The sequence below is a fragment of the Crocodylus siamensis genome, chromosome 4 (genome assembly GCF_052110815.1).
Source record: "Crocodylus siamensis isolate JL-2025a chromosome 4, ASM5211081v1, whole genome shotgun sequence".
In the NCBI taxonomy this organism is placed as follows: Eukaryota; Metazoa; Chordata; order Crocodylia; family Crocodylidae; genus Crocodylus; species Crocodylus siamensis.
The window spans coordinates 214,297,944-214,312,393 of record NC_143398.1 but is presented as its reverse complement, the minus strand read 5'-3'; the positions used below and the strand labels follow the sequence as shown (position 1 = coordinate 214,312,393).

Here is a 14,450-nt window from a genome sequence, read left to right as displayed (position 1 = left end):
TGACTCCAGTGGAGTGGAGCAGCAGGGAGAGGAGGTGTGGTGTGGGGCCAGATGCAAAGCGGGGGGGGGCGTGGCACAGGGCCTGATGCGAAGCAGGTGGGGTGGCACAGGGTGGACATGAGATGGGGGAGTTGGAGGGTCAGATGCAGAGCTGCGGGGATAGCACTGGGCCAGATGTGGAACGGGGATGTGACACACAGTCAGATGTGGAGCCCTGTGCACAGTGGGGGGGAGCCTGATGCGGTGGCAGGGCCGGACATGGAACGGGAAGGGTGGCACGAAGCCAGACACGGAGTGGGCAATGGCACACAGCAAGATGCAGAGCAGTGGCAACACAAGACAGTGGTTGGCAGCAGTTACTCACCACCCCACAGCAGGGGGGTGCGGGGCTGGACACAGGAAAGGGGTGGTGTTGGGCTGGATGTGGAGTGGGGGGGGGGTGGCACAGGACTGGACTCAGAAAGGCAGGAGAGAGGGGTGGTGCAGGGTTGGACGCGGAGCGGTGTGGGGGTGCGCAGCCAGTTGTGGAGCTTCACAGCAGGGGGGTTGGAGTGGGCGGGGCCAGATGCAGAGTGGGTGGGTGGCATGCAGCCAGATGTGGAGCAGCAGTGGCACAGGGCGGTGTGTGGCAGCGGCCCTCCACCTCCCTGTGCTGGGGGAGGGCGCGGGACTGGACGTGGAGCAGGAGGTGTGATGTGGGGCCAGACACGAACTGGCAGCAGTGCAGGGCAGCGGGGTGGTAGTGCTCCATCCCCACCCCCTCCCCCTCATTATTATTGATGGGCAAGTCACTAGTATCTATATAAATGCCTATATCAAAAGTATTTGTGCTAGACTCTAATTTTTGTACCTGTGTGTGCTTTTTCTTACAGGAAATAGCAAGTTCATTACCTTTTTTCAAAATTTCTCTCGACAATTTCCCGGACAACAAAGAAATCCACGGTGATCTGAATGCCTACATTCAGTACAGGATCAGTAGCAGTCAGGAAATTATAAACAATATATCTTTAAATGGGAAAGCTGATGCAGCCACAATCGGGAAAGTGGGTAATCACCTGATCATGAGGAGCCTGGGATCTTACCTCTATTTGAAATTGACATTGGATCTTTTTCAAAAGGGTCACCTGGTGATCAAAAGTGCAAGCTACAAAGTAGTTCCAGTGTCTCTGTCAGAACTTTATTTGCTTCAGTGCAACATGAAGTTCATGAGCAACTCTGCTTTTGAGAGAGTCCTGCCAATATTAAATGTGGCACTAGCATCCCTTCATCCTATGACAGATGACCAGATTTTCACAGCTATTAATGCTGGTCAGATAAATGGTGAACTGGAATGGGAAGATTTCCACCAGAGAATGGAGGCCCTTTCATGTTTTCTGATAAAAAGGCGTGACAAAACACGTATGTTCTGCCATCCTTCCTTCAGGGAATGGCTTGTTTGGAGAGCTGATGGTGAAAATACTGACTTCTTATGTGAGCCAAGGTAAATAAAGACTATAGTAAACTACAGTCTGTACAGATAGTTGCTGTTACATATTTTTACAATCACCTTCAAGGGCTGATGTGTAGTATTAGGACAGCAGTTTTTCCCCAGAGGAAAACTGGGCTATGTTTAGGGCAAAATTTTAGCTGCTAATGCTACATGTAACTCTGTAATAGGGTCCATGCAAACTGGGCCTGCATATTTGAGCATCATTTTCCCCACTGTGCAGTTTCAGTTTCTTAGTGGAAAGCATCAGGTACATGGAAGTCTTCTATTTTCATTTACCTGACAAAATTTGCAATAGGAAACTGCTGGAAGGAAAATTCAGATTTTGAAGGAAAATGGGAGGGGTGTTTTGGGGAGAGGAGAGGGGTTAGCCTGTCTCTTATTTTTAATTATTCTGACAGTTCCTTCCATCTTTCCAACTTTGTTTCTAGTGTCATTGTTTCAGTTTGGACTAACCTCCACCTTTTTGGTTAATGTAGCTTGCATCACAATAAAACATGCTGTCTGTGAACCAGTGTGTATATTTGCATATTCTTGTACTCTGCATCTCCTATTTTACTGTGTTATTTGGAGTTTTTGGCTTTTTAAGTTCTTTCTTTTAAAATAATCATGAATTGGCTCCCCACTGTGATACTGCTGTACAAACAAAAAGATTATTGCATATAGTTAAATTGAAGTTTATAACAGCAGAGTTAATATGTGGTATAATGCTTGGTAATCCCATTTCAAAAATTTAAAAAAGATTCAGGTCTTTTGGATTTTCAGTATCATGAATTTCATGTGCTAAAACAGATAGACTAGTTGCAACTGAATTGCATAATACCCCACATCCTGCATTTACTGTGTGTTAAAATCAGAACCCCCAGGTCTCTTAGGAATTGACTGCAGAAGCATATTAGAAATATGTTGTAAAGCTTTTGCAGGGATATTGTCCCCTACATTTAACACCAAAAAGTATTTTCATCAGTAATCTCAGCAAAAGAAAAAGACTGTGTGTTCTTTCAGTAACAAACCAATGGCAGTGAGGGGTTGAATGGAATTCCGTCTCGTATTCAGGCCTGGAAAGGTGCAACAGTCAGATTTAGTGGAACTTTACAATATCTGTTTAGGTTGTCGTCTTGATTTCACCCCTTCCATCCACAGATAATCCCTCGCTGCCATTTCACTGGAGTTTTGGAACTGGTACTGAGATCTGACTGCTTTCCACCAGGAGACTCTTTAGATTTCCCATGACCCCATTCAATTGAAATTTATTCTTTTAAAAGTGCCCTCACTGTACTTGGGGGAAAAAAAGAGAAAACTGTCACACCTTCCATCAGTCTAGCAAAAGTTATGAACTTAGATCAAGTATCAGATAGTTTTCCTTTCTCTTGGTTATTTGACAGTCCTACAATCTAAATCTAGCCACGGAGATATTTAAAAAGTTTACCTGGGTAAAATAAAGAAAACTGAGGTTTGTGTGATGGTATTAGAAACGGAATTTAGATGATATAACTAAATTGTTACTAAGTATGTGTGTCTGTCTTATTCCCTTTTAATTAGGAATGGGCATGCTCTACTGGCATTCATGTTTTCTCGACAGGAGGGAAAATTAAACCGTCAACAAACCATGGAACTTGGTCATCACATTCTTAAAGCTCACATTTTTAAGGTAAAGCCCAGGGATTAAAGACAGAGGTTTATGATCTTTACAGAAATGCAAAACGTCTAAGGGAATTCAGCATGGTTGCTATAATAATTCCAACTAGCCTTTATAAACACCTGAAATTGCTTGCTAACAAAAAGATTAGTTATGTTTCTTTATATGGGTTAGACATAATAGGAAATTTTCTTTCTAATTCCTGTGTTAAGTATCTATTTTATCCACATTCTTCTAGGGTCTTAGTAAAAAGACTGGAATTTCTTCCAGTCACCTTCAAGCTCTGTGGATTGGATATAGTACTGATGGATTGTCAGCTGCCCTTGCTTCTCTGAGAAACCTCTATACACCTAATGTGAAGGTAAGAAAATAGGCACTCGTGTATTCACAACTCCAGCTACACCACAAAATGAGCTTGACCTTGTACCACTGAAATCAGTAGGAATTTTGTCACCGACTTCTTGTACCATTAATTTGCTGGGTCAGGCAGCATGCTGAAAAATGTCATGCCTTTGCATGTGCTATATCCCAAAGTAGAAGTAGTGTGGCTGCCTTAGGGTGGCACTGTAGGCAGACTCATTTCCTTGGCAGAGTCGGAGCTAACTGGCTAGAGTACGCTACCTCCAATTTGAGAAGTAATGTGGAACAATGCAGCATGCTTCAGCCCATTTCTGGCTGGCATGGTAAATTAGCAGTTTGTGCCCTTTAAGAATCAGATCAGGCCCAAAGTAGGTAAATTTTAGTATGAACCTAGATTATGTCCAGAAATAGTGCATGAATAGTATTAAACTGCTGTAAAAGCAGTGAAAATAAAAAAGAAATAAAGGATTATGTTTTCCAGGACTGATTGATACAATTTTGCAAAATAGTCTGTGTTTTTAAAAAGACGGTGGGAATCTGGAAGGCATTACTCGTTGGATTATAAACATAATCTAGATTTTACTAGATTAAAACTCAGGCTAAATTTATGTGACGGTACCCTTATAAGTCTGTTGTCCTGAAGCTGAATTAATGATTTCTGTATTTTCCTTCCTTTTTATCTTGTGTTTCACTGAGGAAGTGGGCTTCTCTGATGTTGATCGGAAGTAGTTGGTTCTCTGCTCTGTGGCATTTGATCTTTTTTGGATTGCTTCTGAAATTTTATCTGAAGGATTGTTTGGTATACAAATCAGCCCAAACAAACACAGTTCTAAGAATTCTAGACCGAAGCTTTATGCCCAGCAGAGTGTTTTACTCTAGAAAAGGAGTGTCAGATAGTCTCTCCAGCTACTGCTCATGAAAGGCACTTGGATACTACAGTTATAGGCAGCAGTATAAAAGTCTGCAGACAGATATGGTATAGAAGGTGTGTTTATCTTAAACAGTAAAAGGATAGATCTCAATTTTGGCATATTCCATGAATGCAGAGTAATGTATGAGGATTTTTTAGGCCCCTAGCACGTGATCATTTACGGGTGCAATGGAAGCTGATCCCCAAATCCAACAGTTGCATCTCCTGCCGTGCCACATGTTCATGGCGGGAGGCATGATTTGGGGTTTGGGGATCAGACCCCATTGCACCCTTTCTACTTGCCACTGTAGGGGGAGCCTGATCTGAGATCCTACTGCAGTCCCTGGCTGGTTCCAGCGATTAGCTGACTGTCAGTCCCCACCAGGACCTACTTTGAATATGTAGTTCAATTTTAAGGCACTGTACAGACCATTATATGTAGAACACTTTTATAGTTTGTCATTTTGTGGCATCTTAAATTCAGTGCATGTGTCACCCTTGTCATTTATGCCACAATTAACAGATTAATCATGACACAGCTGTAATATGTAGAGGGGGCCTTAGTTGCATTTCTGTTTCCTGTCAATCTTAAGCCTCAGTTTCCCCATTTATTAAGAAATACAATGCTTTTTGTTGGTAATGTTATTAATGCCACTAAGTGAAGATTACTAACAGTATTTCTTATTACAATTATTCAATCTGGGAGGATTTTTTAAAATATCAGGTGTTGAGAGTTTAGTGTAAATTGACTTTGTATAAATCTCAATTCCTGATGGAAACAGGGTGAAAAAGTTATACTTTGAATGCATGACATTTTTGTAGAATAACCACATCAATTAATCTTTTATTTGACCCAAACAAAAACTCACATTTATTTGTCTTTAAAACATGAATTATGGGATCATTTTAAAGGCACAATAGGTAGTGTAAAATGTTGGTTTTCCAGAAAAATTATGTAAATTATTTGTGGAGTCACGCTGCCTTAACATTATTGATTAGCTTTTATCCTCCCAGTGTCTCTTAAAAAAATCTTGCATAAATTACAGTAATTTAAATTATGCATGTAATTAAGGGACTTCTTCAGACTCATAACAGGAAATGACTAACTGTCGGTTTGCTGTCGGTAGTACAGTTTGTTGTGCATATGTGTATAAAAAATCATTTAAATTCATATAAAAGTGATTCTCTGCTGAAATGAAAATTCATCAGTGAACTGCTAATGTCACAGATACATAGACGCCAACATTTAATTACAGCTGAAAGCAAGAAGCACTGTTAGTACAGACTCTTTAAAAGCAAATATTTTTAATATATAATTTTAAATCAAGTCATAAATTGACTGAAGAAAATCCATATATTGGAAAACAAGTTCAAAGTACTCCCTTGCCAGTGGCATTAAGTATAGGTCTTTTGACCATAATTTTGCAAGCCTTCAAAGAGGAGATTTTATGCAAATGTAAACAAAATCTAAAGTGATCAACATAGACTTACAGGGAGGTCAGTTGTTGATTTTTCTATTTTTAATTCTAACCATTGTTTGGAGCCTTATCCAGTTCTCAGTAAATGGAATCTTTCTCTTGATTTTTATGGGAATTGTGTTAGACCTCAATTTTGTCTGACTTGGGGGTACATTGATAAAGTATGGAGAGCCTAAGGATCCCACCTGATTTTCTGACTTAGAGTAGAATATAAACTTCCTTATGTCAGACATACTAATGTAGTCCCAAATGTTAGTTGCTAATAGGTGATGACTAGAGCCAAGCAAGGATTTTCTAAGTATGTGGTTTTTCACCAGAAAATGCCAGTTGGTTGGAAGGTGGAGAATTGGTTTCTTCTATCTCCAGTGGGCGTGGGGCACAGAGCCCAGTGCACCGCAGCAGACTGCCTCCGCAGTGCCCTGCAAAAATCCATGGAGCACATGCTCCTGTGCCTCCTCTGGGGAATGCAGTGTCGGGAACCCTCCCACGCCCCTGGGCAAGCTGCCCACGGCTCCAACTGTCCTGTGACCCATCCCAGCCTCAGGGCCCCATTTGCCCCAGCCTGTTCCCCACTCCCTCCCTCACCGTGGGGGCCTCAATCTGCCCCTCCCCACACACCCCTTCCCTTTCCCTGACTTGCCTGCTGTGGTGGGCAGAGCTCTGAATGCCATTTGGCTGAGTGCAGGCTCTGTATCTGTGTCTATGCATGCCATTCCCATCCCTGCTGCAGCCACCCAGAGCCTGTGCCTGGGCTGCCCTGTGGCCCTCTGTGCTGCCACTGCTGTCTCATGTTTGTGGGGGCATGAGCCCCCACAAGCCTTCTGTTGCCTATGCTTGTGACCCTTAAAAATCACGGGGTGGGGTGAATTTTGTGGTATCCATGCAGTCTGTCAAATCGTGATTTTTCTCAGGGCCGCACTCATGATCCTTGACTTCCAGATGACCCTACTGTGTGGATTACCCAAGGGGTTCAGATCCCAAAGTTTCCAAGCTCCTGGCTCTGGAACTGAGAGCCAGGAAGCACAGAGCTCCTTCTGATCTGTAGCAGAAAACCCAGAAACCTCCGCAAGAGACATAGTTCTTTAAGGCTTCTGGGCTTCCCCTACCCTGACAAAAAAACTTAGGGCTCTACCTCAGGACAGGGCTTCTTGGTTCCCCACTGAGTGTTAGGAGACTACTAGGACTGCCCCTGATTCTAGGGGCTCCCTTGGCTGCCAAATTCACTTAAAATAATGGAAATGGTTGGGAAGTTGAACACTTCCAGAATTTTTTTCTGTATGAAATTTCAAACTTTCATATTTTAGTTCCAATTCAGAACAAAAATGTTTTAAAGTTACTGGTATTACTATGTCTAGTAAAGGCCCATTTTGAACTACACATACCTACCTAAGTCCCTTCTTACAGTCAGGATACTGTATGCTTTTCCTTCTAGTGCACATTCTACAGCCTTGTCCTACCTGTACTTTGTCATTGCTCATTGTGCTTCAAGGAAGGATGTAAGAATCATTCAAAAATTATTCATTTAAGCTTCTCTAATTATATTGGTTAAATGGTAAGCGATGGTAAATAATGCAGCAGCTGGGAGCCACTCCCAGGGCCCCTTTTCGGGGGGAGGTGGTGGTAAACTCCATCAGACAACACAGCCCCCATGAGGTCAGCAGGACTGGATGGACTCCATCTGAGAGTGCTGATGGAGCTGGCAGAGGTCATTGTGGAACCCCTGGCAAAGCTCTTTCAGAATTCGTGGTACACCAGGGAAATCCCTAAGGATTGGAAGGGGCCTACATCGTGCCCATCTTCAAGAAGGGGAAGAGGGGGGCCAGTCAGCCTAACATCCATCCCAGAGAAAATACTGAAAAAGCTCATTAAAGAATCTATGTGCGATACGCTTGTGGAAGGTAAGATCCTGAACAAATGCCAGTATGGCTTTGTTGTGGGTAGGTCTTGTCTTAGCAGTCTCATCTCCTTCTATAACCAGGTCTCTCGCCACCTGGATACTTCCAAAAGGCTATTAATCTAGTATCCCATGATATCCTTGTGGAAAAACGGGAAGGTTGTGGGCTCAGCTGCTCAACAGTTCAGTGGGTGGGAAACTGGCTACAGGGGAGGACCCAGAGAGTTCTCATGAATAGATCTGTGTTGTCCTGGCGCGAAGTGGCCAGCGGTGTCCCTCAGGGGTCTGTGCTTGGACTGTTGCTTTTCAACATCTTTATCAGTGATTTGGATGTGGGAGTGAAAAGCTCGCTGGCTAAGTTTGCGGGCGACACCAAGTTATGGGGCCGTGTGGTCATGCCAAAAGATAGGTTGCAGATACAGGCAGACCTGGATAGGCTAGAGATTTGGGAAAACTGGAACCAGATGAAGTTCAACACTTCCAAGTGTAAGGTGCTTCATCTGGGGGCAAAGAACCCTCAACATACGTATAGGTTCACTGGTGACAGCTTGACTTGCACTACGACTGAAAGGGACCCCAGGGGTAATGAATGACCATTGCATGAATATGAGCCATCAGTGCAAGGCAGTGGTCAGGAGGGCAAACAACGTACTGGCATGCATCAACCGATGCATTTCACGTAAAACTACGTGATACTCCCTCTGTGTTCAGCACTGAAGTACTGCATCCAGATTCCGGGCACCGCACTTCGATAAGGACATAGAAAACTCGAGAGGGTCCAATAAAGAACCACCCATACGATCAGGAACTTGTGTGGCAAGCCATACGAGGAAAGGGTGAGGGACCTGGGCCTCTTTAGCCTAAAGGAGAGAAGGTTGAGAGGAGACTTCATAACGGCTTACCGCTATATCAGAGGAGTACATCAGGAGCTCAGTGAATGGATAAGCCCAATAATAACTGGTTAGCTTACTGGTTACTGTTTAGCATGGGGCAGGTTCACTAGGGCACCCCAAAGGAAAACCAGGACCAATAGATACAAACTCCTGGAAGGCCGCTTCAGGCTTAATACCAGGAAAAACTCCTTCACAGTCAGGGTGACTGGATTTTGGAATAAACTCCCTCCAGAGGTGGTAGTCACCTTCCCTGGAGGTTTTCAACAGGAGACTGGACAGTCACCTTGCTGGGGTCACTTGACCCCAGTTGTCTTCCTGCCTAGAGCAGGGGAGGCTGGACCCGATGTACTGCAAGGTCCCTTCTAGCCCCTTACAATCTATGAAGCCCCACACCGAGAGGGAGGGTGTACCTGTGTGTGAGTAGGTAATTGCTTAATCAATGAGTCATTAGGCTACCTGCTCTTTTCCTCTAACCTCACACTAAGGCTACTGGTCCTCTTCACCCCCTCCCCCCCCCCGTCATCGTTTCCTCCTTCTTCCCTCCACCTACCCTGCCATCTTCCAGTTCATGCTGGGGCACTGTGTAGCTTTCCTTCCCTGCTTCCCTGCCAGACTGTGCCCTGCCCCATGCTAAACAGTAACCAGTAAGCTAACCAGTTATTATTGGGCTTATCCATTAAATGATTAATCATTTATCCTTTCACTTCCCTAGCCTCACGGGGTGCAAAGAGACAGAGACCAGACCTTCATCAGGGAAGAACATGTATCTTGTACTTATCCTCTGTTATGTAACTATTGAAAGATGGACAGGAGGCAGGTTACAGATGAAAAAGAAATTATGGTAGCCATTAATACATTACTCACATAGCCAAACCATATCAGTGGTTTAAAAGTAGAATGAAAAAGAAGCAACCAGTGTCCTGAACCACCATTGTTATATGTTGTTTCCAGTATATGTTGGCATTTGTGTAAACCCCTAAAATCAGACAAGTAATAGGAACAGTGATCCATGAGGACAATTGTTGGCTGTGGCTAATACCGTTATATTAAATCATTTGAGCACCCTACACTACAGATACAATTACATGTGAGTCACTGCTGGCATGATTAAAATCACTTGTGTACATATGCAGGACTGGCCTTGACAGTTGATTGTCTTTGTTTGCTATGTGGATTTTCAAAATTGTAGTGTATTTCTTCAGTGTGTGTATGTTACAGAGACATTGAACAGTAATTTTAACTGCAGCATATTTGCATTTAATATGTATGTTATAAAGACTGTAATAGGCTAAAAAACATCTTCCAGATATTAATAGCAATTTGAAGTCAGAGAGCCAAAAACTTAAATACTAGGTATTTTTGTGACTTGACAATATCTGTTTAGTGTTCTTGTACCTTTATGATTGTTCTCCAGCAACAAAGTAGTATCATGCCCAGTCCCTTGCTCATATCAGTGCTATGGTGAGGAGAGTAGGGAACAGTGCTATGAACCCAACAAACATTATAATTTCAAGCACCATTAGAGACCAGGAAGCATGATCACTGCTTGGTAAATTGGAAAGGGCAAGTTCTTCAGGGAAATAATTGTTGTTTCAAGGTTCTCAGAAAGCACAGAGACGCTGATAGTTTTTAAAATCCAAAAGGAGCAGTACTAGAAGAGTTCTGTTTTCTGAATCTTCAGAATTTAGCATGGGATGCTGAGACCTGCATAGTTGTAATTTAAAAAGCAGTTGATCCCTGTCTTTAAGATTAAAGGCAACAATTAGGCTCAGATACACTTATAATTATTTTTATGGTTGCTTAGGTTCTGGCATACATTCATGTGATACACTGTCTCTCTGTAGCAATTGAAATCTTGTCATGGTGAGAGGGCATAAAGGGCACTTTTACAAGTGCTCCGGGGTGGGGGAAAGGGTGGAGCTTTACTTAGAGTGGCTCCAAGAGCTGCTCTAACTAAATCACGACCGCGTCTCATGTATCGGTGTCCTCGCACTTAATAATGATAGCGGGAATGCTTGACCTAAAGCTTGTTTGACGATCTTGAGTTCAAGCATCCCTGCTGCCATTTTTAAGCAGGGCATGCTGATACACGAGATGCAGAAGGGTGCTGGAGCGCAGCAGTTGCCATGCTGCAGCAGACTGGTGCTCTGACGCACTGGAATTCCAGCTTGTTGGAGTGGCCTCCGTGCTCATGTATAGGCACCCATAATGGCTTAAAAGTTCATGGTATTTTGGATTAATATTATGCTTTTCTTTACATTCAGGATTTGTTGTTAGTAGCCCAACAGTAATCATTGGTAGCCAATGACTTTTAAACTTTCATATAAATATTTATTTAAATATGTGATTAAGTCAGTTTTCTCTTCCTGTTTCAAAACTAAAATCAGTAAGAAATGAGATCCTGCCTCCAACTTCCTAAAAATAATATGCTTAAAGAAATTATTTTAAGAAAAGTGAAAAAATAGTTTATCTACATTCTCCTTTAGGTGAGTCGCTTGCTGATCTTGGCAGGAGCAAATGTGAATTACAGAACTGAAGTTCTGAACAATGCTCCAATATTGTGCGTTCAGTCCCATCTTGGTCATGAAGAAGTGGTTGCTCTCCTGCTGGAATTTGGAGCTGCTGTCGATGGTACATCTGAAAACGGAATGACTGCACTTAGCTATGCAGCCGCTGCAGGTCACATGAACATAGTTTCACTGCTTTGCAAAAGAAGTGAAAGGGTAAGCTGTTTCATACAAGAGTGGTTTTAACTGTAGCACTTGTTGATATGAAATTACTGGGTAGAGATGTTTTAGAGAAATAACATTCATTATCATTAGATACAATGCAATGTGCACAAACATAACATTTTACAGATGTAAATAATAGCAGATATAAAAGGCCTGAGTACAGTGTGTACTCTTATCTAGATCCTGACCACGAAGAACTTAAAATCAAGGCTCTGATTTTGTATAGCCTTGTGCGTGTGCTTAACTTACACAAATGGATAGTTCTACTGAACTGAGTGGAACTATTCACCTACAATGTATGTAACTTCATCATGATTAGGACATAAAGCTGAGGTGCTGAATATTCGCATCTCGTTGGATTTACTGGGAGTGACAGGTGCTAAAGAGCTGTCTTGGCAGGAGAGAGACTCAGACTGAAATTGCATTAAAAGGAAGGGAGAAAATTTTCATTAGGGAGCTTGTGTGTTTTTCCTCCATTGGTGTCATTTGAATGGTCTCAGCTGATGATGAGTTAACTCTGGTTGTCCTTTTGGTTTCCTTATCTTTCTCATCATGGGACAGAATTGTGTGCACAAATAATGAGCACATTGTTGGAAACTAAATGAAGGGAGGAAGAAGGGTTTGAAGGTAGGAAGTTCCAATTATGTGCAGCAGTGGAGGACAGAGGGGTTGTTTCAGGTGTAGGTAGGAGCATGTCTGTGGGAAAGAGAAGGAATGGAGCAAAAAAGGGAAATAGACTGAGGCAGGCAGGGCTGACTGAGCACAGGGTAGGAGGTGTGTGGAGTATAAGAAAGTCTGAAATGTAGAAATGAGCTCTATAGCTGAGGAAAGAGGAATGTTACAAATATATGAAACCCTGAAACATGATATGGTGATTTATCAGTGTTCCTCCCATGCCAAATTGGGACAGTGATAAAGTGTGAGAGAAGTCAAAATGTCTGATTCTGCAAAATGTGTTGGAATATTATTTTTGCTTTTACTGCTCCTTTCATTATTAAAGTGAGTTAACAGGCTTGGTTGCCTTGGTTGTTCGGACCTTTTTTAGTTTAGTAACCTTAGAATAACGCTTTCCTTTATTATTTTTGCAAATTATTACCTGACCTCTCTGCCTTGCTCATTTGTGTCCTTGGCCAAGGATGGGCTAGCTGGAGCATCAATAGCTGCTTGGATTCAAGGTGTGGCACAAACATGCCTTTCAAGTCCTATATGTTTTCTCCCCTCTTGTGGGGCCCAATAAGTAATATTTCTCCTCTGAACCACATCAGATCCTTTACGGAAGGAGATTGCTCTCCTATTCTCTGTTAGACAGTCACAGCTGCTCCAGTTGGCATCCCAGTAAGCTGTTCATGTAAAACCAAATGAGCATGAAAAAGGAAACATTAGTCTAAATGTTAAGGAGTCTATTGTGACACCTGGTCCCAAACATAATCAGATGCACTTTTGAGGGACACTCCTATGGTTTTCTCACACCTTCAAGTGTGTCTTTAGCCCCCAAGCCCTCTCTGCCATCTGCTGCTTGACCACTGAGAACAAACTGAGATATGCCAAGAGGCCAGGTTCTTCATTCAGGGTACATCAGTTTTACCCATCTCACTCTGGTCTTGCTAGCCTTTGCAGAGATTTTGTTAGCTACAAGAATCACAACCGTGGCTGGTTATATGCCCAGGAATGATAGGCTTCCCCACTTCTGGAGAAGAGGCCTGCCTGTCTGGTCAAAGGCTCTGAAATCGTACCTGCCATTGAAAATAACAAGCAAGTTATAAAGAGTAACAAAAAGACTTTTTGAAAAAATAAGCAAGCATAAGAAATTAGTAACCATATGTTGAGATACCAACAGAAACATAAGAATATATTCACAACAGATAATATCAGAACAATGTTTTTACCTTATCTCTGCATCTTAGCGTAAGTTCCAAGAATGCAGATTCTACTTTTGTCCAAGCCAAAGTTTTTTCCCAGGCTGTTAGTTTGTGTTGCCCACTCAAGCCACTGGGGAACTAAAGCACCTTATGCTCAGGAAATCTGAGAAAAAGACTTGCTTTCATGGCAAGGCTTAAGTATGTTTCCTTATCTGGCTGTTTAAATACATCTACAGAATTCTTAGGAAGCACATACTATTCATATAACTTCCTGCACCAGGTGCGTATTTGTTTAACAGACCAGAAGTCTTTCCCAGAGAATATTTGTATTTCTTTCAGATGTAAAAAGTACTAGTCCAGTATCCTAAAGATACTCTCTGTTGCTTATTCTGTGAGAAATACCCTCTCTTACCAACTGTGAGAAATGCCCTTCTTTCAATAGCCTGTTTACATGTGTCATTCTTGCTAAAGGACTCCTTATAAAATGTAAATTCATCATTGTCTGAAAGTGCCTGGCTCATGTGCCTGGATGACATATGAAAGGGTCCCTTTGACTGGTCATTAACATGTTGGATGCTAAATCTCAGTGATTCCTTCTCTCAGATGTGAAGGAGAGAAACACTTAAGTTGATCATTGTCTTGTAAACCAATTAACTGACCTGTTTACCAATCGTGGCCAAAATATGAAACATAAAAATACATTCATATCAAATATCACAGTTCATACAAACCTAAGATTGATAAGGCTAAGCACAGCTTAATACCGTCTACTGTAGAGACCACATATGACATAAGTAAAATAAATTCAAGAGAACATGCATGACATTCCATGAACACCTCTAAGTATTATGGGTTTGTGACTTCTTGAGTTGGCTGTCCACTCTGATTCTCACTTCCATGAAAAGTGACACCAAGTTGGATACTGTGGAATGCCAGTATGGTGCACCAGCCACAATAAAGGGTAGAGCTGGTACTGTGATGGAACTAACCTTATGTACTCCTTGTGGTCTTGGCAGAGTCAGTGAATTTAATAACAACCCCCAACAAACTCACATTAGGGACAAACCTGTGTGTATGTGTACGCATGAGCACATGCATACTATAGCAGGAGCTGGAGGGAACGCAAAACACACGTAAAGGAGCTGTCTTGTACATTAGGCTCTCCTTTAGGCTTTTTATTTTATATGCATGGTTATCAA

The 14,450-nt window shown here is 42.4% G+C and overlaps 1 protein-coding gene across 7 annotated transcripts in view; it reads left to right on the top strand.

The window, feature by feature from the left end:
• TANC1 (tetratricopeptide repeat, ankyrin repeat and coiled-coil containing 1) overlaps positions 1-14,450 on the top strand; it is a 201,972-nt gene that overhangs the window by 155,749 nt on the left and 31,773 nt on the right. For all 7 annotated transcript variants that reach the window (XM_090045663.1, XM_090045661.1, XM_090045660.1 and 4 more), the window contains 4 exons: positions 873-1,480; positions 3,029-3,137; positions 3,364-3,486; positions 11,147-11,383. In XM_090045663.1, coding sequence (XP_089901789.1) covers positions 873-1,480; positions 3,029-3,137; positions 3,364-3,486; positions 11,147-11,383 — 1,077 coding nt within the window. The remainder of the gene's footprint in view (positions 1-872; positions 1,481-3,028; positions 3,138-3,363; positions 3,487-11,146; positions 11,384-14,450) is intronic.